Below are 21,564 nucleotides of genomic sequence, written 5' to 3'. Positions count from 1 at the left end.
GCTGGTCTTTTGAAATTTTCCTCACTTGATGCAGTAATTTTAGCTGTGACGGTCCCACCTGATGACGGAGACTTGTGTTGCTTCCGAAACGTCGTGATTTATTATTTGATTTTATTCCCATTATTACTTTTATTAACTTTTAATTTTATTTTTTAAATCCTTTATAGTAAGTTCACTTGCTTGCGCGCTTACGACCGTGCAAATCTTTCAGTCGTTTTTTAACCCACTTCCCGTGATCCAATCGAGCTGACATTTTGCACACAGACTCGTTGTGCGTGACAATTAATTTTCGTGAAAAAATTTTTTCCAAAATTTTACAGTTTTTAGGAATTTTTTTTTATATGTAATTACCAATTGCTTAATGGTGGCAGGCAATCATCTGACCCATAGGTGGCAGCCATCTCTCTAGCCGCCACGCATATAAAGGATTTATAGTGAAAAACTTTGTTTTTACGGGTTAATTTTTACCTACGTGACTTTACCGAAAAAAACCTAAGAGTACAGAATTAAGGTTACTTTCTTAACTCGATAACCGCCCCAAATGATTATCGATTAAAAGGTCGCGCGCTTATGGGACTCACCGAACGTAATAACATCTGGCGGTTCTGGCCAGCGTCGCAGAGGAAGCCAAAGTACAAAACAGATTTGAGACGGCAGCGGCGTGAGCAAATGATAAGCGGCGTTGTACGAAGGGGCCGTCCATAAATGACGTCACGCCATTTTGTACGATTTTTTACCCCCCCCCTTCGTCACACGGCGTCACAAAAAGTCAAACCCCCCTCAAATATGACGTCACAAAGCTCTGCCCCCCCCCCCCACACAAAATAAAACATGCTTCAAATCGCTTTAAACTAGTGTCATTGTTATTTAAAAAGTATATTAAGTAGAACGTGTTAATATTTATTTAATGTTGCGCATTTTGATGTGACGTCACATTTCTCAGACCCCCCCCCCCTCGTCACAAATGTCTGACCCCCCCCCCAGGTGCGTGACGTCATTTATGGACGGCCCCTAAGCTTGACTACATCTTCTGGCGTATTACATGTGCTAAGGTAAACTTCAATTTCGAGGTTCGATGAGCCACAGACGGATACGTTACAACTCCTTAACTCCACGTTGCAGTGTTATACAAAACAAACAACGCTTTCGTCAATAATGTTGTGGGCAACCATCTTTCTTTTTCGATTTAAAGCTTTCGTGACTGCAGGGATTTATCTTCTTGGTTCTTTCGGTAAAGTCACGTAGAAGGGAAGTAATAAAATAATAAAAATAAAATATAATAAAAATAATTCTCACGATGTTTCGGCTACAACGCAAGCAGCCCTTCCCCCCCTCCAACCCAGCTTAAATATACGCTCCAAGCGTGGTGGTGTTTAATTCAGACGCTGTCTCCCCGACAGACCTGGTCTTCACCTGAGGACGGCTGCTTGCGTTGTGGCCGAAACGTCGTGAGAATTATTTTTATTATTTGATTACTTCCCTTCTACGTGACTTTACCGAAAGCACCAAGAAGAACCATCTTTCTTTTTAAGCAGACACGCCTTTGGAGTCACGTGGGTCATTCCAATTACGTCACCAAGGCCCCACCGTCACATCCTGTCCAGCAACCACGTGCGGGAAGATGTACGCAAATTGTCAGCACAGTTTCTCATCAAATTAGAATAGTAAATGGATTATGGTCCACATACAAATATTATAATATATACAATTAAATCGTACGTGTAGCATTTCAGCAAGTATAATTGTTTCTTTACAGACGTTTCGTTTCGCATTCGACTGGACCCACGGCGTTAAGGCACAGCCGCGTCGCTTAAGAGGGAGCGGTCGGTGCTGTAACAAACCAGCTTTGCGCAGTGGCAGTATCGTAGCCAATGAGGTTTATCCGAGGCGCGATTATTGCTAATTGAAAACTTTTCCCAATACCCCGCCACGCTGACTTGCAATATAGTCAGTGTCGGCAATTTTTTCAAGCTCTCTCGAGAGCTTTGCTTTTTAACAAAGAAGAGAACGCGGTTCTAGCGTGGCAAAATAGGCTTGCAATCAACAAGTATTCTCACCCGATCTCACAACAGACGCGGTGGGCTAAAACAATGTGCTACCTGCGATGTTTACTAGATTTCATCATCGAATTGCTATCACAATCTTTCCGGCTCAAATCTCACTCCGGTGCAGCAGTTGAAACAGTCGAATGCGGTGGGGGTTAAACCCGCTCCGACTCGTTCCATCCCGAACAGGCATTTCATCGCTTCACTGATGCGAGTCTCATAATTTTAAGAGTGCCTCGCTACATTAGGATGTTTGGCCAAGTACATTCATTAGGTTCCGGCATGATGCGTGGGATAACAGTGCAATCTTACTGGACATCTGTGAAAAAGTGCTTTTTCGCTCAACGGATTCCTCAAATATATACTTTAACCCGAAGAAAACCCGCCACCTATACGTAAGGGAGGCAATTCACCACTCATCTACTGGCCACCACGAAGCCTCAAATATGCAGTACACCCATTTACGTGCTAACCTGGCTCAATGCCGCTTAGCGTCTGCCATTTGACAGGATCGGGTATAAGTTTAGGATCATCTGGTTATATGCTACATGTTGGCTTCTGCTATGGGCAAAGGCATGTATAAATATCACCTTCAGTGTTAATATTAATCCATGAAAACACGTGCCATTTTGACAAAAGGGCACTGTTGTTGTAATGAGGTTACACCATTGTAAATGCATTTGAAGGCAACAACGATCAGGAAGGAATAAATGGTCTTAAAGTGACATGGAACCTGTATTTTTATTACATCCGACTCATCCTGGATTAAACAAGAGGCAATTCAGCAATACAGAAATGACATTCACAGCACACATCTTGTTAGCAGAATTACCAGGACACACGTAAAACAAGACACGACATTCTTGGACACATTTACAGTGACAATCAGTAGTACAGTGATGCGAAATGAAGAAATCATATCTGCAAACGTTATTCTTAGGCATAAAAAACATTTACAACATATTACTTTGTTTTAAAATCTTTGCAAAGTAGGCCACTGCATAAGAAACAATCAACGTGAATCCGCAAACGATAATTGCCTAAACGTTATATTTGCAAGCCAATAAATATTTACGTTTAAATCATCTGCTGTTAGGATTGGTGAACAGTGAAATGTTAGAAATGAAAGTTAAACTTCACAAAGTCGAGTACAGCACTATCACTCATAGCAATGTGAATGTGTAGGACACTCAGGATTTCATTACATAGAGCAGTATAATGTCGCATCTTGGACTCGATGGGGCCTGACGTTTCGGCGGATATTTTAACGTCAGATATGTGAACATGTAGAGAAACTGACAGTTCTGCCACGTACAATTAGTGCACAGGGCTGTTGACGATTCATTTGGTCAGGGTGCGTATGCGACGTTGTATTCAATTAGGTGATGCGTTACGTGCCACTACGCTATGCAAACACTGGCAAGGGGTGTTGCGCTTAATGGGCCGGAATGCTTAGGAGCGCTTTTTCTACCGAGCGACCCGTGAGCCCACAGCTCACCACAGGGCGCTCACGGAGCTAACTCGCTGAACATTAGGTGGACGGTGTCCTGAAACAAACAAATTGAAATGCCCGCCGAACGCTCAGGGACCGTCCATCAGCGTGCTTGGCTACATACGGTACGAAAGAAGTTCAACATCGGTACACAGGAGCTGACTTCCGCCTGGAAGCGCCAAGACAGAGTGCTCTGCCCAGTGAAAGCACACCTTTGGTGTTAATCAGTTTAAGCCGTGTATGGCTACACACACGAAACAGTGCAGTATTGCAATGCCACGCAAATACACAAACGTGTTTCCCCCAAAGCCACTGGGAAGAATTGTTTGCCTATAAACTACAGCACATTCTACAGTGAACGTAAAAGCACAGCATCTGCATAGATCAGGAACCCGTAGCAAAAACTGACAATTAAACACAGCGCAATTAACAATATCGCATTATTACCGTGCGACATAGGCACAAGATTAGAAAAAAAATTCAGAAGGCAAGGCCGATTCTGTTTTATTATTATTATTATTAAATATCGGGGTCTTTGCAGCTTTCAAATGGGACCTCCGATGAATTTGGCACACCAGCAATCACAAATTAGGTGTTTTTTTATTGCTTGTTAGGGATTCCGATTCATATATTAAGGCACCTTTCCAAAAAAACTATGCGTTTCACACCCATCTATATAAGTGGGCCAACGATGGCTTAAACATATTTATTTGCCAGCATAAAAAAAAAAACTGTCAAATTTCTCGGCATATTTGTCTTTCCAGTTGGATTTATTTAAACTGTTGATTAGGAAAAAAGGCAATTCATTGCCAAGGAGTAAACAACGTCATGTGGCAAATTTAAATAAATCACACTAAGGAACATGCGTGCAAGTTGCATCTTGGCAGGCACATTCTGACAGTTCAAAAGGCACACATTTTACCCAATACAACAGCGGAAGAGGCATTGTAAACAAAATATTTCCTAAGCTGCTGGCACGTACGCCTTGTAAGCATTGCAGTTTATTTTTAAGTGCCAGTGGTGTCACCTGGGCAATGCAATTGATTTTGTAATTCTAGCTGGCCAAGTTTAAACACTGCAGTTTAAAACCATTCCAACAGAGGGCGATGTTCAGAATGTTGTTGACAACTGATGTTTGAGTGCAGTGGGACTTGGGGCCCGTAATTTTAGATGGCATATTCAACATCCGAATTATTCCTTCAAAGCGTTGTACACCGATGTTGCTGTAAATGTATCATTACGATGACGTAAGTGGGTCAAGTTTATTTTTTTAACTCCAACTTTTGAAGTCATGGGTTGGCCATTTTGGGGGAGGAAAATTGCCAGGTAAATTGCAGACAGTGATTGGTCCATAAGCACGCAAAAATTTATGTAATCAACACAATATCGTACATCTCTCCAATTCGGTTCACCAGCCATTGGCACGACCAATTAAAGTGCCGAGTCTGTCTTGAACTCTGCTCGTACCACCAAACGGCATGGGGTGTTTTCCTGGATTTGCGTGTGCCAACACAGCAAATAATGAGTACACTTAAATTAAAACGAGTGGCAATTGAAAACGTTTGCCCTGTAACACAATGTACCACGTCAATGCTGCACGCTGGTTTAACGGCTTCTCACAAAATCACCACTCATCATTAAGGCAACTGTAATATGCTTTAAATGTTCTTCCTGCAGCCTTCCGATAAGTTTAAAGCATGAAATGTTGGTTATTTTGTGTACAACTTTTCTCATGGCCAAATTGCGACTTTAACATTTAAATACGCGCAGCGAACCCATTGCCGAGGTTTCTTTAGGTGAGACATTGTGGGGACGAGGGACGCAGCTGCCTCCAAGCACAAATGTTTGGACGGGTGTGCCAAGCCACGTGCTGTGCCCTTCTCAATTAACGCGGACCACCTACGCGACATGCCGTGCATGCCGAGTTAATTAACTGATCTTCCAAATCGTTTGCAAACATCCTCTCTCCTCCTCACTGCTCAGCTCAAATCTACCTACCAGTATTTCCCATTCATAAAATGTATAGTCACTCAATTCATCATTGCACACACACACACGTTGATTGGCTGACGATGAAACCTGAAGTGGATTGAGGTCAAAAGCACTGCAAATTGACCACCTCTGGTTGTCCTCGCAAGTATGCGGGCGGGCGGCGGTAGCAGCAGCGAGTCCCAATCAGCATCCAGGTCACTGGCCTCAGAATCTGGTCCGGTTTTCCCATTCCAAACGACACCCGGCCCACAAAGACAGATTCCACGCTGCTGCTGCTGCTGCTACAGCGGACAAAAGTAGAAGCTTGACTCGTACACTTGAGCCAGGTCACCCAAGAGTACAACGACACCCAGGCAATTTAGGCAAGTCAATATTCACCCGTGTGTTACTCGCAGCCTGGGTTACACTGATTATGCTCACAGCAAAATTGATGGCACCATATTCATGGAGCATGACCGAATTAATAAATGCAGCAACCTTTGAGCAAAGGTCAGTCTTTTCCGACTGACAAACAAAACGGAATCTTTCAAAGGCTTGACTTTTCCCCCCCTACAATCAACACTGTATTATACGTGATCCATGTATAGACACCCCACCAAAATAATGAGACTAGGGAAAACGTTCGATTTAATTCAAGGCGTCTGCGCATCTCTCACCAATACACAAATAGAATCTTAACAACTCCCCTCCCTGTAAGGTATGCAGACAGACACCGCTTTCACGATATCCCATCACGTGCTGAACATAATTACGAGGGTAATTTAACTAATCAGCGGAGTATCTATAAACGGATCACCCTGTATACATTTATATACATCCCTTAATCTGTTACAAATTGAATGCATACAACAATCAACTGAACACGAATTAAATTTTGGCAACTTTGGAAGTGTAATTATCAGCTGCATTTTACAGGGGGGAGGGAGTGGGGGAGGGGGGTGGGTGGGTCGTAATAACGGCGAGCGTGTGGGGTTAACGCTCTCTAACTCTCTCTCGCACGCGCGCAAGCGAGCGGTTAATCCGTCTGCGGGATGGAGAGGCCGGGCGCCTTGGGGTCGTCGAAGCGGTCCATGGTCTTGATGGAGGAGAGCATGTGCAGGGCATAGGTGAGGACGAGCAGCAGCACAAAGCCCGACACAAGGCCCATCCAGATGGCGGGCGTGAAGAACGAGGCACAGTCGCTGGCGTAGGCGAACGCTGTGCCGTTACGCATCGCCGCCGAGCCCTGGATCTGTGAGGGGTGGGGGCGTGGGGTGTGGGGTACACGCGCACCATGAGGATACCAACCTCAGAATGTCACACGGTGAATGCTGCGCTGGCGAGATGTTATTGCCTCCCCTGTTATACAAGAGGTCGTGGGTTCGATCCCGACCCTGACAACGCCTGCTGTATCACGTGAAGTTTGCACGTCTCTCTCCCCGTGGTTGCGTGGATTTTTTTCCGGGTCCTCCGATTTTTCCCCTCCACATTTAGAATCATCATGCGCTTAAGAGTATTTTGGCTGCTGCTACAAATGTCCACGTGATGATAAACCACTTCGCTGAGCTATCATTTGTGTCCAAGTCGCTTCCGAAAAAGAGCTGCATAGGCTCAATGAGCCTTATCTTGTAAAATAAAAAGTAGTTTTATAGTATGAGAACGCTCGGCATGCATGCAGCCGCATTGTGCCATCGTTGTTTCTGCAGCGTGTAGCGATTCGGTCGTATTTGGCGACGTGGGTAAGAAATATTCAGCCTAAAGCTGTTTTACAAGAATGACCCACGGAAGGACCTTGGTAAAAACAGAAACTTTTTCCAGCGTAAACATCAAAACGTTCCAGACACTGATAGCGAACATGTCCCCGAGTTCACAGCCTTACAGAGCTCAAAAGAATTGTGAGCAAAACACCAAATATTCCAATGTTAACTTCATCCATGCATCATCTCACATCTTAAGCCACCAGCTTTATTGGTCAGAATTTGATCGATACATTGGCAGGAACGCATAGCACGCCCAATGCTGAAAAATTACTCGAATTGTGATAACATAAAGCCAGTGGCCACATTCATCAAAGGTTTATCTAAAACCTGGAGACGTTTCCTTTGACAGCTACACATTGGCTTTCATCCCGCTAATTAAATATCCCCAAAGTTGGAATGCATTTCATAACCCATGCGTACGCATGAGTTCTCTCCTCCGATTAAATTACTTTGCAAAGGGGGTTAACCTGAAGCGTCCCTCACCAAATCCCAATAAGCAGTTCATTTTTTTAGAACTGCGTTTCGTGTTAAGTTTGTTGTCCTTCCAACACACCTCCGATTAGGACAGTTGGCTACGTACGGTGGCAAGTTCAACATACATACGTGTATGATGGTGGTGGTGATGATACGGCCGTATGAAACGCTCTTCCTTTCGATATTAGGAGCGACTTGGAGCTATGGACTTTTACATCATCTAGATTAACAAACTCACTTCTTTAGAACTGCTTTTTGTGTTTAGTTTGGTGTCCTTCCCCCACACCTCCAATTTAGCACGGTTGGCTACGTACGGTGCGAGAGAAGTTCTACACACGTACAAACAAACCGATTTTTGTGATGCGTTCACCCCCTCCCCTGGCCTGGGTACCTGGAATCCCTCGATGGAGAAGTGGATCTGCCTCTGGCGTTCCGCGGGCGAGGCATCCGGGCCGAAGCTGCCCATGAGCACCATGCCACTGTGCCGGGGCTCCGAGTCAACGGCGCCACAGCTGTAGGAGTACTCGGAGGGGTTGGACGCCCAGCGCACCGCGTATTGCTCCGTCGCGTTCCACGATATGGCGTCGCCCCCCGCCGTCTCGTTCACAGCCTCCACGATCAGCTGCTCCACCGTCATCCAGTTCCGGTTGGACACCGGGTAATGGCGCTGGGAAAGCCTTATTCTGCAACAGGGAGATGGTTGAAACGCGGTTAAAACCTCCAAACGGAACACTGTTGACGTGCTAATTAAGCTGTCCTTGGTGGCAGGCGTGTACTGATAGGCACTAGCAATTTTAAATGTATACAGTCACTACTTCTCTGTTGTATTGAATTTAGTCAAATGTTTCCTTTGACACCATATGCTTTGCTGATGTGCTCTGTAATTTTTTGGGTCTTCAATTGTAAACATTCAATTGTAAGCTATTAAGCGTTAAACGTCTTACGTGGTAATAATGTACAAATGGAATATAACAGCATAATATTAAATTACAGCCGTTTTCTATCCACCATGGCCTCCAAATGCTGTGTCTGTGATTTGGGTTGTTCGACCATACTTTACCGCACTGGTAAGTGCGGGTTTATGAGCAGTAGGGGTGGGCATGACCAGTTCTCATACCGCATGCCACTGATGTTAGCGGTGGCCAGAAACCGAACCTGGGCAGCTGGAGTTGATAGCGCTGTGTGAGAACTGCTGCATGAATCTAATTAAACTGCAGTATAAATGCAATGAAACTTAACTGTCGTGTTTTAAATTACTTTATTACCTTCAGTATGCCGGACATCTGCCAAAACCGTAATGGCTCTCCATTTAGGCTGGCTTCAAAAACTTTGACTTTATAATTGAGTCACAAAAAATGTCATATAAAGCAAATACTTTTTCCTAACTTTGTTGTTACATTAACTTGTACTTTTTAATGCTTTCCAACTCAGCTTGAAAGTGTTCATGCATTAGCTCTGTGATACTGTCTGTACTAAGGGGTCACAATAATGCTCTGAAAGATGATCCAATACGAACTCTACTATCGTATAAACCTGCTCTGAATGTGACGCTATTATTACCAACTAAATATTTCAGAAGGCATATAAATGTTGCAAAGCGATAAAAATGTATGCACACGCGCGTGACTTTTCGAACATGTTCACTCTGGTGCTCGCAAGGTGGCAATGATACATACTCAATGTTCAAGTTGGTGACCGGCAGATTGGAGATTCTCAAGTTTGAGTAAGATAGGACCAGCCTGAGACAAAAGAGACACAACACAGCTCAGTGCCATCTCTAATAACAGTGGTTATTCATTATCAGACACTGTTTCCACATACGATGTAAATGCATAGGGCACAGAAACGGACAATAAAAATTCGTAAGAGGCATCGATAGGACTTTAATAGTGGCTCAGCATTATTTCGTGGCAGGCTTTATGCAATACCTAAAAAAGCCCCTTTTAATTGCCATGTATTGTTATGACTTAATGGTTATTGTAAATCTGTTGAAATTTCCCAAATACTTACAAATTGTAAACATAACCCGATAAAAAAGCAAAAACCCAGTTTTAGTTAATTCAGCAAATTCAACAACGCTTGCATTTTGCATGTTAATGTCTAGCATTATTTGTCTTCGGCATATAATAAATAGCATGTTTATTTCAGATATTCACCCACCAAGATACTTGAAACCAGTGAGTGTTGTGCCCCCCAGTTCAGCATCTGAAGTACGATTTTCTGGGCCTTAACATTTTAAGCAACTACGGGCACTGACCCACACTCCTTTTACCAGGAAACAACTCAGATTAGCCCCGGGCTTGCTTGAACTGGGATTCACTTTCCCTCAGGCGCCACGGTGACGAGATGTTAACTACCTCGCCTGGTATCCGGGAAGTTGTGGGTTCGATCCCGACCCCGACGTCTGTATATTTGGAGTTTGCGTGTCTCCATCCCTGTGGTTCTCCAGCACCTCCGGTTTTTCCCTCCACATTTAGAATTAACACCACGCGTTCAAAGTATGAGGCTGCTATTATAAAATTTCAAACAAAAAGCCACTTCGTTGAGCTATCGTTTGTGGGCAGGTTGCTTATAAAAAAAGCCATAAAGGCTAAGTGGGTCTATGAAGCTTCGTGAGGTCATGGGTTCGATCCCGACCCTGGCGCCTGTATATTTGGAGTTTGCATAACCTCTTTCCCCGCCCCCCCCCCCCGTGGTCGCGTGGATTTTTATTTCGGGTCCTTTGGTTTTTCACTCCACATTTATAATCAACACCGCGCTTTCAGAGTATTTGGCTGCTACTATACATTTCCGCACAACAATGAGCCACTTCGTTGAGCTATCGTTTGTGGGCAGGTCGCTTCTGACAAAGAGCTACGTATCTCAGTGGGCCTCACCTGGTAACACAAACAAAGACAATGTTTTAGCTCGCAGCTTTCGGAGCGCGCGCGCTTACGTAGAGTTGTCCGTGTCGCACACCGATGCGTTGCTGTTCACCAGCCCCGAGACGAAGGTGGCATTCGTGAGGTCGTACGTGGCAGCGGCAGAGCTGCCAAAGCCGACGAGGAGGCGGCGGGCCCAGAAAGCGATGCACGGCTGCGTGCCGTTCTGCACCACGAGCGGCGCGTGGGAGCCGGCAGGCGCCGGCGGGGCCTTGGTCGCCGCCTGCAGTAGCTGGCGGTTGACGTGCCAGTCGGCCGCGAGCTCATCCCGTCCCCAGTCGTTGCCCGTTGGCACCTGATCGAGATAAAGAAATAACAAAAAATTACACACTACACACTATACGCTACTACACTACACTCTACACTACACGGGCGTTCGAAGACAGTTTTTACGGAGGCGAGTGTGAGGTGCGTGGTAGTCGGGAGGTCGGGTGGAGGGGACGGGTGTCCTCGGTTGTGCGCCCCTCTTCCGGGAACTGGAGGGAGTGGATTATTGTTCAGAGCAACGTAAGTTCACAAGCTCGCATGTCGCGTGTCATTTATTTCATTTGTGGTGTTTTATTACATTGCCTTGCCATTTTTCCCCTGCCCCCCCCCCTCTCATATGTATGTTAAACTTCTTTCGCCCCATACGTAGCCAACTGTGCTAATCGGAGGTGCGGCAGGTGGGGTAAGGACAACAAATTCGCTAGCGTCTAGAACACAGCACTACGAACCCGGTGACCCGAGTTCGATTCCCGCTCATGGCCATCACCAGTGGCAATTATCTGAACTGGTTTTGGGCCTCCTCTAGGTAGAGTCGGCCTTAAATGAGTACCTGGTGCGGTGTATAAAAACATCAGTACTGGGGAGACAAGGGGTGTGGCGTTGGCCTCCCACCCCCTCGTGTGCCGTGCACGCCTTAATAGATGCTCGCAAACAGCACTTGCCCCATCAGTATGTCAACGCTATAGGAGGAGTGGCAACGGCATGGGGAAGCCTACATCCAGCAGTGGATAGACCACGGCTGAGGATGAATAGAGGTCACTTGAAGGTATTTCAGAAGTAGATCCATGACAGCCGCTTCCGTGGGCCGTTTCTCTCTAACACGAAGATGTGATGCGGGAACAAACCTTGGACGGCCGGCTTGCCGTGTACACGGCTGTGAAGGACTGGCCCCCTTCCTCAAGCAGTTTCATCACCTGGCCAATGATTTCATCTGTGCAAATGACAACCCACACCCGACATTCGGCACTCAATGACTTGGTCAGCTGTTTATAAACAGCCTGGGACTTTGACCGTGCGCGTTGCACACACACGCGGCTAAGCTATAATATCATGGCTATTACGCCCACTTGCGAACATCACATTAAGGCGTAGAATGTGTGTAACATTCCGTGTTTATTAACATAACGCTTTATAAATACCAAATGACGCCGTGTAGTAGAATACATTAAAAGTTTTCGCAAACACGTTTTACGTTAATGAGCATCTTAACCACAGATAAAATATCTATAAAAATGTCAAATTTTTGTGTTCAAAGCACACCTTTACGCAAACTTTTTTTTATACATAACACAAAATAACCATGTTAGTGCTTAGATGTTGGGGTGGAGCAGTGGCAGAGAGGTTTGGGCACTGCGCTATGAACCCGGTGACCTGAGTTTGATTCCTATCCACGGCTAACATCCGTGGCAATTGATATCTGAACTGATCCTAGATATGCCCATGAACGGATCCAAATTAACCAGCGCGGTGAAGCAACTCCCATGAACGGTGCGGGAGGGGAGGCCTTCGTCCAGCAGTATATAAAGCGCTGTAAATTTTCTTAATATAATGACATTCATAACGTGCCAGATTTTGCAGACAAGTCAATAACTCGGAGGCGCGGAGCCAAGCTCAGGGATGCTCGTAAGCCTGACCCAGACAGACAGAGGCCTTCAAGTGTTTCTTGAAAGTCAGAGTGCATTTGATGTTGCGGATGTGGAAAGCGATAGTTCCACATGTACTCTGAATCCATTTCACACTGTGGCTCCATCAAGCTGCTTTCAGCTCATTTACAAGATGCAGACTTCACATTGATTTTGGCACAACACTGCCACGCTATTCCTTATTTAATGAGTGTACAAGCAACACGTACACAACAGGAAGGGGCGAGGCAGACAATATTGCTCTAAAAATGCTGACTGTCATTTCTGCTCCGCTGATGAATGATCTATCATTGCTGCATGGCAAAGCCAAGAAGCTGTGAAAAGACTTTTGTAACGCAGCTGTAAATTTGTCTAAACATTTACAGCGGCTGTAAAGGGCCATAGTGCAGTAATGCATTTAAATCTTCATCCGCACTCACCGTTCCTTACCGCATACAAAATATTGCACCGTGGTAATGGGTAAGTTGTGTAATAGGCAACATTCATTGCTATCTGCCTTCATTCCAATTAACCTATGAGCGCCGTATTACATCATAATCGCAACACGCATACTACTCGACGGTAGCTTAGACCCACAGGCATCTTCAAGTCATGTGTTTAAAACATCACTAAATAACCCGGAATGTGCCAGATCTTGCCAGGCAACAAAACACATTCCTGCGGAGGGAGCTGGTAGGAACGTTGGGTTGCTCGGTCAATGGCCAGGGTCAACGGCGGCGTGGTGTATTCCACAAATATGGCCGACAGTGAGGGCGGGCACAAGCCGGCGTGAGTAGGTTAAACGTTGAGCTTTATAAGGGCACCACGGGGTGAGCAGCCCCTCCCCACCCAGCCCCACCCCTCCCACCCTCCCCACCCAGCCCCTCCCCACTCTCCCCACTCAGCCCCTCCCCACCCTCCCCTCCGAGCCCCACCCTCCCCACCCAGCCCCTCCCCACCCTCCCCTCCCCACCCAGCCCCTCCCTCCCCACCCAGCCCTTCCCTGCACGACGGACGGACACAATAATCCCCTGTGGGCTGGTGGAACCAGTGGGTTCCTACCAGTATTAACTTGAATCTACGCTTATGGCAAACAAAGCATGTCGGTGAAAAGTCCGCTGAAAAGGCTCACGAAGGAGACTCATCAGTTTAAACGGGTTAAATAAAATTTTCTGAAATTAACTTATCTTGACAAAAGCATATCGCTGTCAAGCAGTAGAGTACTGTATTGCAAGTAATTAACACCTGCGATGAGTCTTTCATTTAGAGACGTACATTGTGCATGTACAGCCCATTGTCAAGTTATCGATAAGCAATGGCCTCCTCCGATGCTGCGAAGATCTTGGGAGTCGTTTGACCATACTTCACCATGCTGGTAATTGCAGGTTGCGAGCAAAGATGTGGGAGCATGAAAGTACAATACAATGAATGTTGCTGCACTGCCGTGTGTTGCCCACAACGTAGCCTCGAAACAGTCTGTAACAACCGGTTTGTGCCTGGTGGTTGCCCATCCAAGCACTATCCAGGCTCAAAACCCGCTTAGCTTCTGAGATTCGAATAAGACTGGGTGCATTTTGGGTGAATTGGTTTAGAGGCAAGTGAATTAAATATACGTATTTTTTTTTTCAATAATGATGAACTTAACAAATATTGATGTCAACATTAAGACTCACTCACGCGTCAATTCATACATCTATACACCTCTAATGACGCGACCGTGTTTAATAATGAGAGGAAGTTGGACACAGCACTTACCATTTTTCGCCAATGCCCTTCCACGTGCCTCCTCACTTGCGCTGTGAACACAAAAATAAATGCGACGTGTTGCACAAACTCACAAAACTCATTCACTTAATTGGACTTAGCAATGGCTAGGCTATACACCCACATGGGCTGACAAATGGCAAACCTCCAATTGTGTTTGTCTCGGCTTACGCCTATTCCCTTCTGCAAGTGTGATTGCTAGCTCCAAACAATGTTCTATGTAATCTGTTTCCGGGAGAGTGATTCTCAATTAAAATAATCTTGTCCATCTGCTTCTGAAAGTGTCATTCTCAGTTGCAGACAATCTGTTGTGTTATCCGTTTCTGCGAGCGTGATTCTCAATTACAATCTCCTACCCCAGGGGTTTCACGTGTTTAGTTTGTCGTGTACCTCTACAAACATATATCCGTTTTATGTTTAAGTAAACTATTGAAACATTTCTCCGTTATAATTACATTTGCACTGTATTAACTCCATTTAATAAAAAAATGTTCCTGATTTTGTATATTCATTTCTTTAATGTCTATTGACCTGGTGGGTTGAGTCTTGACAGATCGTTTTTTCCAGCTGATGTTTTATATCAATATTGTTCAAGATCAATTTAACCTTTATTACCTTTATTTTGTGACGCATCCGAGACGCGATTGCATTTGGACAATATGAAAATTGCAATTGAATTGCATTGCAATCTAATATTTACACTTCAACAAGACAAAAATCATGACTGCTTCCAGTATTCTTGGCGCAAAAAAAAACTAAGATCCCCCGTATAGCCTTAAACAGACTGTTGGGACAAGTGCTGTTTACGTGCACTTATCAAGGCCAGCATAGCACATGAAGGGGTAGATGGTGAGCACCATTCCCAGCCACCTTTGTCTACCCAATGCTGATGTTTACACACTGGTCCCGGTACTCATTTAAGTCTGAGTCGACATCAGGAAGCCCCAGCACCAGTTTGGGTATTTGTGAGTGGACTTAAGCATGAGCAGGAATCGAACTCGGGTCGCCAGGTCCATAGCGCAGTATATATGTTGAACTTTTTTCGCACCATATGTAGCCAACCCCTGCTCCCCACACAACAGCAACAACTGCCATTCACCACTAAGTGGCGGTGACGTTACCACAACTCTTGTGCCAGGCCATGTGCTCCCCATACGAACGCACACACAGACACCACGCACACACACACGTAGAATCGTCCTGAGCGATCACCTTGCCGTAGCTGGGAGATGCACGACGGTGAGCCCCGGACTGTCTCGAGTCAGGGACGCCAGCGGAACAGGGAAGTCCTTCACCTCCGTGACGGCACCAGCCGTACGCTGGCTCAGCTTCGACGCCAGCTCATTGGCGGCCCACCAATCGACGGCGGGCAGCACGAGCGAGGACGGCGACGATCTGAGCGCCGTCTGCCCGAGGAGAATAGTGCGGCGTCTCGCATGAGGCAAGGCTAACAAGTGTGCATGCTGCTAATTACATTAGCCAGGGGAAATTAACTATCGCTCGTGTTAGTCCGCTGTTTGGCGAGGGCCTGCCCCACATTGCGTGGGTTTGCAAGGGCTGTTTGACCACTGGACATCTTGTGAAAAGGAGTTTTTTTAGCTCATTGGATTCCTACAGTATAAATAAATATTCTTATTCTGACCATGCGTCACCACACTGGTCATAGAGGGGTTTGATGAAGGTGGGGAGCATGAACATGGAAGCACCGAACGCACAGTAACATTATAGATGTTGTTGCACTGCCGGCTATTGCTCATAGCGTGGTCCTGCAGCCTATAACGACTGGTGTTGTACGGGGTGGTCACACACCCAAGTACTGAGGAGGCTCAAAACCGCGTAGAATCTGAGATCTGATGAGATCGGGAGCACTGCTGGTTGTTTCATCATAGGACCGATAACAATTACTATCATTAATGAAATCTGAATAGAAATATAAGCAGTGTATTAAATTTGTTAACGGGATGTGTAAATATGGGTCGTACAAAAGTCACGCAATTAAAGTTTTTGTTCATATTTTATTTCAATAACACCATCAAGGCGATGTGCAAAAAATGTACTCTTTGGTATTATGGAAATGCTATGCTCACACCTAAAGCTCCGCTTCCAATTCAACCTAAAAATAAAAGTAGCCTAATTTTGTACCTGTACACTTGAGAAGGCATTTTCATTCCTTTTAGCAAATGCACCAAATCTTGTGAAGTCGTCAACGCTCAGCTGAAGAAAAACCAACATGAAACATTAATTAGTTTGTGGTCAAGCTTTACAGGTAAACTGATGGACACGGTAGGTCGCAGGCAGTATACGTGCAATGATCCAGGCGACACAGTGGCGAGACGTTAACTACCTTGCCTGGTATCCAGGTTGTGGGTTCCATCCCGACCCCGATGCCTGTATATTTGGAGTTTTCGTGTCTTCATCCCCATGGTCGCATGGATTTTTCTCCGGGACCTCCGGTTTTTCCCTCCCCAATTAGAATGAACGTGCGTTTTGAGTATTCATCTGATAACAATTTCCACGTGATAAGCCACTTAGTTGAACTATCAATTGTGGCCAGGTCGCTTCTGAAAAATAGCTATATAGCTCAGTGGGTAAAAAAAAAAAGTTTAAACTCCTCTGCAAATGCCAGAGAGCTCAGGGGGGGGGGCGGGAGGGGTTTGAGGCCTCTGGTTATGGTCACTCCAACTCGCCACCCACGGATCACCTTGTCCTGAATGAAGAGCAGTAGGAGCTGGCTCCGAGGCACTGGTTTGAGGAACTGCTGCTCCAGCTGTGACTCCGACACGATGTGGCCCACGTGTGGTGGTGGCTCAGAGCTCCACAGCGAACTGAAACAGGAGCAGGCCGCAAACAGACGGGAACAGTTAATTAAAATAACATAGCAACAAGGTGTCCACTATACCACACCTCCGGTTAATTGAAAATAAATTTTGGTTTCGTGTTACCCATGCGAGACCGTGTCAACGAAAGGCGAGCCGTAGGAAAAACGACGATTTATAATTTATGATGCAGCTGTAGTGAGTCCAACTGAGTCGCAGACGTTGTCTTGGGAGCAACACGTTTTATTAAACTCTCAGCACAACATACTCCAAGCTATTGACACACCATACTCTCGGGTGGTGACCACCCAATTAACCACGCTACGGCGGAACTAGACACGGTCCCACTATGCCGGTCTGGACCACAAGCTGGGTCCCGGACCGCGTGGCTGGAGGCTTCTTCAAGCTTGACGTGGATCTCCTGCCTCTCCAACAGGAAGAACCCCAAGCCCCTCACAGGGCCCCCCTTATCTTGGGCTGGACAGGGACTGGCTCTGCCTCTCGCCCCGCCCACTTTCTCGATCTCTCTCGCCCTTGCCCGAAGGCTCTTGAGAGTTCTTCACGGACCATGTGACCACCCGTTGGCCCCCTCCACCAGTGGCCCCCCCTTCAGTATCATCCGGTCACATGTCCCCAGGTCAGCTAGAGTATCATGCTCCCAACGTAACCCTAGCTGGCTGACACTCTCTCGCTCTCTCAACGGGAGCCCGCACCGCACGCTGTGCGTGGTGTCACCACGCCGCTTAACCAGCACTCACCCAAGCCCCCACTAGGGCTGGTACTACACCCCGTGTCCAGGGTGTACACACAACAGTAGACATCCCGCCAAGGCCTCGCAGGCCCGGCACCACACAGTGACATTCCCAGTCACTACACACCCATTACGCCACAATCGTCTCCAAGCGCAGAAATATGAAGGAGGAAAGGGGAGGAATGCATGCCACTGTGTGCTATCAATGCTTAGGATGGGGATGGTTTAGTTTTATTTGTATGTTTTTTTGGGGGTTCGTTTGCTTTCCTGTACTTTGCACAATCATGTTTTTGTTTCGTTTGTTGCTGTAACGTTCTTACCTGCCCCTTCCTGGACATCTGTGAAAAAGAGCTTTATATCTCATCAGATTCCTCCAGAATAAATACAAACTTTGATTCTGATTATTGGCCCGACGACGGTAGCTACACAGGCAGCCTGTAATCTGACCGTGTTCCGTCCAGTGCCCGCTGGGATGAATTGGCTTCCAGCTGCCAAACGAATAAGTTATGAGGTTGCGCTCACGACACATAAAGTGCGTGCCACAAATGAACTACAATACCTCGCTGACCTCGTCAAGGCGCGTAAACCGACACGCGAACTCCGGTGATCCGCGCAGCAGCAGCAGCGGTTTTTGTCTAGCCATCGAAACCAGTGCCGTCATGGCCCTCTACAATTACCATCACCTCGAGCAGCAACCTCCACCGTTCACAGTGTGAGTGTGTGAAGCGAGGTGCCGTGATTACTTGGCAGCCTTTTAATTGGTGGAAACTCACCACCAGCGCCGTCGTTGCCTTCTACGAGTACCATCACTTACATTAACATTAGCTGCCCCCCCCCCACGCTGATGACACATGTGTTAAGATGTTAAAACACCAAATTGAAACCTTTTACAAGGAATTATGTCTGCATTAACCACATATACTTGTGGTCAGAATGTAAACAAAAAACATACTCTGATAATATATGCATTGTCTTCGAAACGGATTGGTCTACACCAGAGACAGCTTTCTTTCGAGCCAAGTCTCAAACGGTGTTAGACCAGAGGATGCCAAAAGGCGTACAACACAAAGACAACGCACTATCAGAGTAATGAGAGCTCGGGGTGAGCACACATGATTCCTTGTAAAGGTTTAAGTTAGGTGTTTTAACGTATTAACACCTACATTTTGATTTAAAGCTTTCGTGACTGCAGGAATTCATATTCTTGGTTCTTTCGGTAAAGTCACGTAGAAGGGAAACCTGATGATTGCTTGTGTTGCAGTCGAAACGTCGTGAGAATTTTATTGTTTGATATTTTTATTATTTTATTGCTTCCCTTCTACGTGACTTTACCGAAAGAACCAAGAATATATTAACACATGTTTTGTTGCCAGAAGAAAGGGGAAAACCTATTCTCATATTTTGGTACTGGCAAAGGAGGTCCCATGAAGTACCTTTATAAAGTTTGCCATTAGAGGCTAACCCCCTTTTCCTGATGATGACCGCTTGTGTTGCGATCGAAACATCGTAGTTTTTTGTTATTTTCTTTGAACCTATCTACGTGACTTTACCGAAAGACCCAAGAATATGAATTCCTGCAGTCACGAAAGCTTAAAGTCAAGATTTTGCGTTAATGATTTCTGATTCCATACAAGGAAGTGTCACGGTGTAATTTCCCGTGTTAAATACCCGCTGAGCTAGACGGCTCTTCTGTCAAGGGCGAGTAGACTCGGCCATGGATCGACCCAACCAGGCCGAGTTGATCCACAATCTGTGCACGTTGTACTTGGACAGCCCCTCTGCCAATCCACTGCTGGATGAAGGCCTCCGACTTCGCTTGAATCTCGGTAATTAACTGGCCATGCTCCTCATTGGAGACTAAGCGTCGCACGTTGTTACCCCCCTTGGCCCTGACATCCCTACCGCGTAGACACCGGTGGTGTTAACCATCAACCCGCGTTAGGGGCCGTCCATAAATGACGTTACACGATTTTAAACGATTTTTTACCCCCCCTCCTCAAATATGACGTCACAAAGCTCTGTCCCCCCCCCCCAAATAAAACATGTTTCAAATCGCTTTAAACTATTGTCATTGTAGTGCGTATTTAATGTGACGCTGCACTCTGATGTTGTAGGAGAAACATGTATTAAAAAGTCTATTTAATTAAGTAGAACGTGTTGTCTATATTTATTTAAAGTTGCGCATTTTGATGTGACGTTACATATCTCAACCCACCCCCTCCTCGTCACACATCGTCACAAATGTCTGACCCAGCCCCCCCCCCCCAGGTGCGTGACGTCATATATGGACGGTCCGGTGCGGAATAAAATGATCGACCGTACTGAACCACACAAGCCAGTCTGGGTTAAATGTGGGGAGCATAGACGTACAGTACAATATATAGTTTTACATCGCCCCCTGGTGCCCACCACTCAACTCCTAAGTCGCGTTGTGTACGGCGGGCGCTCATTCACCATCAAGACTCTCAACTTTGCTAAAGTTCTGACGAGATCTGCTACAACCCGGGCGAATGGCTCATAGGTAGTAAACATCCATACTAAATTAAGTATTGTTGAGAGATAAAAAACAGTTTAACTTCAATTATAACAACCTAACACACTCCCAGCGGTTAATGACATAAACGACAATTAAATAAAAAGCAAATCAGTGGTTAACCACCGAGGGTGCCGTGAGGGAAACCCTAATCCAGCAGTGGGACTTTTAACATGTTAACATCTCTAACTATATTGATTAGCACCCTTTGATTATTTCGATAAAGTCACGTCGGTAGAAACAATAACAGATCACGACGTTTCGATCGCAACACACACAAGCAACCTCCCTACGTGACTTTACCGACAGAACCAAAGACTATAGATTCCTACAGTCACGAAAGCTTACAATCAATATTCATATCGATTAGCACTGTACACGTACATAGATACACAACCATCCCCCCCGTGTAAGACGCAACAGAAAACTTGTTAGCGAGCTCTGAATGAAGTCCGGCACGGCGCCACAAGGCTGTGTGGCTGGCCAACACCACGCCCGACCGCCTTTGTCTCCCCCAGCGGCGATGTTTCACACACAAGCCAACATCAGCGACTCGTGTGAGGATTTCCTTTAGCGATGTTGCGGGTGGCCAAGAGCGGTAATGGACTCGCTGACACCCGGTAACTTCGCACACAGAACAACAACAGCAACTTAACAAACAAACAAAGTCACTCGCCTCTGTGTGGACCACAGCAGCACAGGCACTTGGTCTACACACAGGCAGCGCTGCTGGCACAGCACGAGAAGGACGAGACTCAGGGCGAAGTTCCATCTCCCCACGGACGCTGATGCCGCAGTGGCAGCCGACGCCATGGTTCAGTGGGGCGAGAATCGATTATGCGGAATCGTGCGTTATTAGATTATTGCGTTAACGATTCGTGTCAATTAACCGCGCAAAATAATCGATTACTTTGAGGAGGGGGGGGTTATTCAGATCGTTCGCGCCGTATATGGCGTTTAGGATACGTATTCACAACGAATGGGATGGAATGGATTTGAAAGTGCAGACGATAATCAGGAATGGGATCGTGAATCGAACCGCGCAATTCGGAATGACAGTGAATCGAATCTGCTCCGATGTCGACTTCCCTGCTGCCGGTCACGTGCCGCTCACGAGGTTATAGGCATCCACCGCGCTCCTAGAAAGT

General features: G+C 46.1%; 1 protein-coding gene and 1 non-coding gene across 2 annotated transcripts; one reads left to right on the top strand and one right to left on the bottom strand.

Moving 5' to 3' along the window:
• The first annotated feature begins 1,842 nt into the window (after positions 1–1,842).
• On the top strand, positions 1,843–1,983 carry LOC144947394 (U4 spliceosomal RNA). Its single transcript, XR_013640051.1, has one exon. It is a non-coding gene; the product is annotated as a U4 spliceosomal RNA (small nuclear RNA).
• Positions 1,984–2,776: 793 nt separating this feature from the next.
• On the bottom strand, positions 2,777–21,249 carry LOC144947358 (V-type proton ATPase subunit S1-like). Its single transcript, XM_078876633.1, has 10 exons — positions 21,093–21,249; positions 17,018–17,141; positions 16,459–16,530; positions 15,529–15,722; positions 14,308–14,348; positions 11,776–11,861; positions 10,678–10,958; positions 9,419–9,481; positions 8,134–8,425; positions 2,777–6,760 (listed from the first exon to the last, which is right to left on the bottom strand). Exons 1-10 carry the CDS (start codon positions 21,227–21,229, stop codon positions 6,545–6,547), a joined length of 1,506 nt encoding a protein of 501 aa, XP_078732759.1. The 5' UTR covers positions 21,230–21,249; the 3' UTR covers positions 2,777–6,544.
• Between the last annotated feature and the right edge of the window lie 315 nt (positions 21,250–21,564).

The sequence above is a fragment of the Lampetra fluviatilis genome, chromosome 44 (assembly GCF_964198595.1).
Source record: "Lampetra fluviatilis chromosome 44, kcLamFluv1.1, whole genome shotgun sequence".
NCBI classification, from domain to species: domain Eukaryota; kingdom Metazoa; phylum Chordata; class Hyperoartia; order Petromyzontiformes; family Petromyzontidae; genus Lampetra; species Lampetra fluviatilis.
The sequence above is the reverse complement of the archived record's forward strand: the minus strand, read 5'-3'. Positions and strand labels throughout refer to the sequence as shown.

Excerpts from the sequence above, each read along its gene's own strand:
- LOC144947358 (XM_078876633.1), bottom strand. The coding sequence starts at position 21,229 with ATGGCGTCGGCTGCCACTGCGGCATCAGCGTCCGTGGGGAGATGGAAC. Across the intron at positions 15,723-16,458 it reads ATGCCTTCTCAAGTGTACAG|ACGGCGCTCAGATCGTCGCC; the intron begins GTACAAAATTAG and ends CTCCTCGGGCAG. Across the intron at positions 10,959-11,775 it reads CGGCAAGCCGGCCGTCCAAG|GTGCCAACGGGCAACGACTG; the intron begins GTTTGTTCCCGC and ends TATCTCGATCAG.